Genomic DNA, 6,796 nt, shown 5'->3' with positions numbered 1-6,796 from the left:
AACGATAGTTACGGCCTTGCAAACATCTCTACTATAATAGACCAATCAAAATTATACTAGATCTCCCAGAAAAACATCCTCCGCTTAGAGGCTCCAACTATCATGCACCAAAAAAAAAATACACACGAAAATTCGTCTTCGTTAAAATCAAAGCCTAATCATGTGTCCAAACTAAATCTGATGGTCACGATCTGACGTGTGATGCTACGCACGCAGGCTTCAAACACTCCTCCCCACACCCGCACCTGCACGGCGCGGCGCTCAGGCGGCGAGGGTTCGATTCCCATCCCCGTGCCCCCATTTTCTTCTCTTCCGCGAAAAAAAGAAACGTCAGGCCGCCTCTGTTGATGCCGCCGGTATCACTTCGCGCGTGGGATCCTTCGCCGACGTGGGCTGCCACGGCCCTGGCCGCGCGCCACCGGCGCCAGCACCCGCAGCCTCGCCGTCACCCGCACCAGCGCCAGTGATCCTCCCCTCATCTCCGCGCCGTCGTACGCGGCGCCCCTACCCCACCGAAATCTGCGACGGACGGTGGTGGTGGCCCATGGCCCCAGGAGGAGGCGTACGCGGTTTTGGCGATGGCGGTCCGGCTCAGTACGTCCCCCACCTATGGTCTGTCCCTATACGTCCACCACCGAAGTTGATCCAGCGCGCAGCCAGCCAGGCTTCTCTTTTTTTGTCCCTTCCGATTGACTTGTGATCTTGTTTTATTTTTTTTATTTATTTCATTAATTTCGGTATTGATTTCTCAGTGATGGAAGATGCTAATAATTCGTTTGCTACTGCCTACTCGGGGGAAAGGCTTTCGACCGTCTGTATGATGATACACTGCTTCTCTGCTAGGTAAATTCAAGCCCCTCAGATCTGTACAAAATTGGTGAAAAGAAGCTATGGACTGAGATGAATCTTTTTACAGCATATATTTTGTAAGGTTCATGTACTTGTCACTGCTCAGGTTAGATGATTCCATATGTTTGATTATTGATTGATATATTCAATTTCATTTTTTTAAAATTTTCTCATTGCATTAAGGTTGGGAAAGGGTCCAGCGCTGGAACCAGCTGCAGGCCTGTACAATCAGGTTGTTTGGATATAGATTACAATCAGGGTGCTATAGTTATCTAAAACTTCTGAAGCAAATCCCCCTGTAGTTGAGACTTCTGTTGAGAGTCAACTGGCACAGCACCAGCAGATACAAGAAAAAGAATGTATTAACTGCTTGTGCCCTGCTTGGGCAGCACTCTGCATTTGATAGTGAACTCTTGTTTGTTTGTAAAAATGGTAAAGGATACCTAAAGTTCCTTACAAACTCAAACATGTTGAAACAGGCAAAGTGACAAAAATCTAATGCAGCTTTTTTGAACTGAATGAATCCAATACATGTTATGTGGCCTTTGTTCGGTGCTATGACATAATGGAACAGAAACTAAAAGTCATGAGGTTCACATGGCTCCCGTTCCATGCTGCTGAAGAACAGATCTCTGAACCAATCTGCCTTCTACATTTATCAACATTGACTCCTGCCACATTTTGCCCAATGGAAATTTAATTGTTTCATATTGTTCGCTTGGAGGAATTCTGGAGGAATCTGGATGAATCTGGAGGAATTTGTGAGAGGAAAACACTGTTCCGGATGAAAAAAGAAGCGGATTAAGACGGGTTTAAGGGCACGCGATTGGGGATAAATAAGGGAAAGTGCAGCGTAGAGTCATGAACTCACCATCTCGAGGGGTCTAACTCTGTGCAAGAAAAAACCATCTACACTTTTATGGTCACCACCAGGGCTGGGATGTCCAATGTATAATATCGAGTTGTCTCGGTGGAAATAACCACAAAACCCAGCCATGCTTATGTATGCATTCTGTACGTATAGAGGGTACTAAGTTATAGCAATCATTAATTTGAAGCAAAAAAGGGCATCAATGAAGAGAGCAGAAGTTACCACTTCATATTTAGCAAAAATGTGTTGAAATGGCACATAGAACTTTGTTGTTTCTGGTGTTTCTTCCCCATTGCAAACCAGTAATGGATCATATCCAACAACTATTTTCCTGTCTTAAACAAAAAGAATGTGAGCATTTTGGTTACAAACAATAACCCATGCATAAATATCCATAAGGAGCATAAAGGCATAAATTCAGCTCAAAAGGGTGGTTTTACTATTTCATATGGATGTTTAAAGCTTGTCAATGTACCTTCATTCTTCAATGCTAAACTCTACAATGCTAACTCAGTCCCTTGATGATTTAAGCATATATGCATGTCTTTTATTAAAACAAAACTCATATATGCATGCCTATAGACTACATATTAGCATCTCCAACAATAATACAAAGAGTTTGCATAAAAAAAACAGGGGCAACTGCAAGTAAGCACTTACCAACTGCTGTCAGTGAGCGCTAGTGATTGATCCAACCATTTAGTTTGTTCCCTGTAAGAAGTGCTTATCTTGCCATCATGTAGAGGTTCCTTGTAAAAGCAGTTACAAATCAATGTATAAGAATCCATAAATGCCGGCGTATATAACGTGATGTACTTCTGTTTATCAAAGGTGCTCGAGATGTAATACCTGCAGAGGCCATGTGTCCAGACCAATAATATCTAGAACCTGATCGTAGGGCATCTTCACTTTCTTCAAAAAGTTACCGACTGTCCGCCCATAAAAAAAAACAGGGGCAACTGCTGACCGTTCCTGTGGAGTACCTTATGGAGAAGCAATTATAATGTACACACAGAAGAGGGCGAACCTTGGGCAGTACAGCAAACTATTGAGCTACATTTTCTTTACTATTATGTGAGTTTACATGTACTATGAACTAGGAACTACTAGCTTACCAGGGGATGTTCAGAGCTTGGAAGTACATGGAACCCTAGAAATTAGGAAAGAAAGAAAGAAACGGTAGAACTGAGAAATGTTACAATGGCAATAGACAAGTAATAATATTACACATGAGCCCCAACATTGTTAGCACTTAGATACTTACATTTTGCCAGAGTGGATCATCCTCTCCCAGTTGAGCAACATCCAGCACGAACTTGACTTCATAAGCCTTTGCTATGGTCTCCATCTTCATAGATAACAGTTTTTTTTATTAAAAACGCAAATCTAGAAAAGATTGTAGAAAATACATTCTTCCTTAGTGCATCTATCTATCTATAATAAAGATCTTTGTTTCTGCTGACCGTTCCTGTAAATCAATAGTACCAACCCGCATGCAAAACTCAGAACCCTGTAGCTCTACAGTTCTCCAATCCGGTCCGTCCGCAACAGCCCGGTCCCGTACCTGGAGTCCGACTTCGCGCGCGAACACGCGGGTCCCCGCCGACACCTTCTTCCGCGCCGCCCGCCTCGTCTGCGGCTACTACGCGAACTCCGCACGCCATCTCCCACCCACAGGCGCTGGCGCAGTGCGAGCTCACGCACAACGCCAAGGGCCTCAACGTGGCCCACGAGGCTTTCGTCGACACCGCGGGCGCCGCCGAGCACGCCGCCGCGGAAGGCCTCTGGGACACCGCCGTCATCGCGTCCGCGCGCGCTGCCAAGCTCTACGGCCTCCAGGTCCTCGCCAATGGCATCCAGGGGGACGCCGGCAACGGCACACGCTTCGTCATGCTGGCGCAGGACCCCATCATCCCGCCCTTCAAGACCTACATCGTCTTCGGGCACGACACCAAGGACTACCTCCACGACATCGCGCCCCAGTACACGGCCAAGACCCATCTGCTCTGGCGTCTCAACTCTCAAGTGGCGTCCTCCCTGGCGTCTCGCATGGTGCGGTCGGTGGCCGCGTCTGCGTGGACATCGCCTCCATGCCTATCGAGGAGCGGCATCAGCTTTACTGGCTGTTCGACAAGGCGGTGGACGCGGTCTGCAACCTTTTCCCCGACGCCCGTGTTCGTCGTCCACGGCGCCTCCCAACCATGGCTATGAGCCGCCAAGGGTCTGGGTCGCAGCCTTGAGTAAGCCTGCCACCATCTCCATTCGTGCCCAAGGGGTGTTTGATGAAATGTCGCACCGTCGACGAACTACGACAGCAAGCGAGCAAGCACCAGTGTTCTCTCAGTATGCTGCTTTGATGTCTGTCGTGGTGCTCCATGCTCGTGCTACTGACAGGGAATCACGGCCACCGTGCAACGGCGTCAAGCTTGCCATGGATGTCACTTCCAAGCTGGTTACCCCGGTGTCGGTTGCAACGATGGCTCCTGCAAGCCTGTCTGAGCTGCTTGGTGGGCCATTCAGCAGGTGTATTACCATGTTTGCCTCTACTCCTGTGCTGGGTGTTTTGTTGTTGGATTGCAAAGCCAATGTGCATGAGGTACATCTGGAATTTCAGCAAATGACTGAGTCGAGTTCGGTGATCCTGTGGCCATCTCAGATTCATCAGCGATACATACTCAAGCATGGCTTGGAAAAGGTTGTGGACCTATGGTCACCATGGCCTCCACCTAGATCGTTATCTCTGCAGGATTGGAATACAAGAGGTATAGAGCAGATCCATTATTCCTGGAGTTTGTTCGTTGTTCACTTGGAGTGGTGTCTCGTACTCCGTACTAAGTTCTTCCAGGCTGCTAGCAACTTGTGCACATGCCGCTGTTCAGCTATGCACCTAGAGCTTCCATGGCCTTCTTTCAGATATTCTCATGCTGTCCTGAAGAACTGTAGAAAAGTAATTGGAGAGGTGATCTTCTTGGGTCAGCTATGCATCATTGAGGTTGATTTCTTTGCTGCTTTGGATGGTACAGGCTCAATACAATATTGCTTATATGGTGAGTTATGTGTAACCATCCATCCTTGGTTGTTATCTGTCGGGCAGTGTGAATTCCATGATATAGCCTTGTGGTGTCTTTGGGTTAAGCTTTGGTCTGGGACACCAATGGGTCAACAAGTGAAGCTTTTATTTCTCAGCTGTGTAATCAATCCAAATGCAATGCAACAGAACAAGTCCAATGATATCTATTACTACAGCACGTCCAACAGAACTGCTATGCAAGCCAAGACTTGTCCATATCTACTGCTAAAGACAACAGAACTGCAGGGTGTTGTTCATGGAAAGATGCAACTACCGTGGTCATCTTATGAGCTGCTGTCTCCTATTCAGTTTGCTTCTATTTCAGCCGTATTCAGTCTGAGGTTGCTTCAGTCAAGTGTAGTTTCACTGATCTACAACACATGTTGGGTTCACATGAAGCATTGTGGGGTCTGCATCAATTTTTAGAGCACAACTTCTGGGCATCGTCAGTTGGTCAGTCTTGTACAAATTGCAGAGTACAGCTATCTTTCAGCACCCCACCACGCAGAGTTAATTGAGCGACAATGTGGTAGTTCAACTTACATCACAATAGAAGAGGTGAAGAAGAGGATTGCTGATCTACTACAGCAATACATCATAAATTGTGATAGAACTGAGGCTTGTAGGTGCATCAGAGAATGGGCAGTGCCCCTTTTTTCATCATGAAGTGGTGAAGCGAGCTCTTACTCTTGGAATGGAGAGTCCAGCTGCTGCTGCTCTTATTGTCATACATCTGAAGGAAGCATCTGAACAATGTTTAGTAGGCTTTAGTCAGATGATGAAAGGATTCTATCGTATTGATGAGAGTCTTGATGATCTCATTCTTGATATCCTATCCTCCAAGTCTGCAAAGTCTAAACCCACTGTGAAGAATGCTTCAGCTCTACCTGCCCTACACAAAAATGCTGGCAGACATTTTCCCATGAAGGAACTGAAGAAACACAGGATCGTCCAGTTTCCTTGGGATCCCGGTGGTTCCATCATTCTCTATCGGCTTGGGGGCAAGCCGAATCTTAAGGAGAGGGGAATGTTAGGAACTAGCCATAGTTGGGACAGTCATATGGGCCATGGGCCTTGAGCCCAGTCTAGACATTGGATGGGAGATTCCATATGTAAGGGTCAGCAACGAGAAGGGGATGAAACATTACAGAAATAATTAACCAACAGGTTATCTCCCTTCCCAGAACTCTTCCCTCTTATTGTTCCTCTTCTTCCTCTCCATACCCTAAGATTCTACTACTTCCTCCGATTCCCTCCTATTCTCTACGATGCAGTAGCAGGTTGCTAACAGAAGACGAGGTGAGGTCGACCAAAGGGGCTCTGAGAAAATCCCGCACATCACGAAGCAAATGGGAAAGGGGGCAATGCCAAATCGCAGACAGGGGATGAGAGGAAGCCAAATGAAGTCATGAAGAACACCACTCCACGAACGGAACCAGACGCCGGAAGGTGCGCATGGAGCGAAGACATCCCGGAGTGTGGGGGTGGATGAGTGAGTGCAAACGCGCGCACCTGCCTCGCCTGCTCGATGGGTCCCCGCGCGCCGCTAGAGACGCTGAGGAAGGCGCCGCCGCGCGAGCCCCGCCCGAGTGCGTCCACCCCACCCGTGCCACCGCCCCGCGGGATGAGCTGCGGCTCGCCGAGGCTGAAGGCCGCGTAGAGCGCGAGGCAGCGCGCGGCCTGCACGGCCACCGTGCAGCGCCACGGCGGGCGCTCGCGGCCTGCCGCTTCTTCCATGTCCGGCAACCTTTCTCTCTGGTGCTGTCAGCTACAAGCTGCGTCGCGTAGTTGATCGACGGAGGAGACAAACACGACGGGAGGAATGACCGATTAAAAAGTTCAATCATTCTTGTTTCAAAAAAAGGTTCAATCATTCATAGGATCCCAGTGGGCCCCGTCGATCCAGGTGCCGTTTGGTAGAGGTGACACCTCGGACCTGTTATGTTTATGATTGGTCGATGTTGATTTGACGAGCTCTTTCGTCCCTTCCAACGAACTTCTTGTGG

General features: G+C 48.0%; 1 protein-coding gene across 4 annotated transcripts; it reads right to left on the bottom strand.

The window, feature by feature from the left end:
* Positions 1–1,507: 1,507 nt before the first annotated feature.
* Positions 1,508–6,796, bottom strand: LOC136521451 (uncharacterized). 4 transcript variants are annotated; one of them, XM_066515192.1, is made up of 7 exons: positions 6,303–6,796; positions 2,985–3,068; positions 2,836–2,870; positions 2,570–2,703; positions 2,381–2,469; positions 1,943–2,055; positions 1,724–1,861 (listed from the first exon to the last, which is right to left on the bottom strand). In XM_066515192.1, exons 1-4 carry the CDS (start codon positions 6,525–6,527, stop codon positions 2,643–2,645), a joined length of 405 nt encoding a protein of 134 aa, XP_066371289.1. In that variant the 5' UTR covers positions 6,528–6,796; the 3' UTR covers positions 1,724–1,861; positions 1,943–2,055; positions 2,381–2,469; positions 2,570–2,642. The 4 variants fall into 4 exon arrangements, with proteins under 4 accessions (XP_066371287.1, XP_066371289.1, XP_066371288.1 ...); XM_066515191.1 differs by having other exon boundaries at positions 1,943–2,051; XM_066515193.1 differs by having other exon boundaries at positions 1,943–2,051; positions 2,570–2,692.

The sequence above is a fragment of the Miscanthus floridulus genome, chromosome 18, assembly GCF_019320115.1.
Source record: "Miscanthus floridulus cultivar M001 chromosome 18, ASM1932011v1, whole genome shotgun sequence".
Classification (NCBI taxonomy): domain Eukaryota; kingdom Viridiplantae; phylum Streptophyta; class Magnoliopsida; order Poales; family Poaceae; genus Miscanthus; species Miscanthus floridulus.
This window is presented reverse-complemented; position numbering and strand designations above follow the sequence as displayed.

Excerpts from the sequence above, each read along its gene's own strand:
- LOC136521451 (XM_066515190.1), bottom strand. The coding sequence starts at position 2,623 with ATGCCCTACGATCAGGTTCTAGATATTATTGGTCTGGACACATGGCCT. Across the intron at positions 2,470-2,569 it reads TGGACACATGGCCTCTGCAG|GAACCTCTACATGATGGCAA; the intron begins GTATTACATCTC and ends TGCTTTTACAAG. Across the intron at positions 1,862-1,942 it reads TTTTTGCTAAATATGAAGTG|AATGCATACATAAGCATGGC; the intron begins GTAACTTCTGCT and ends CTATACGTACAG.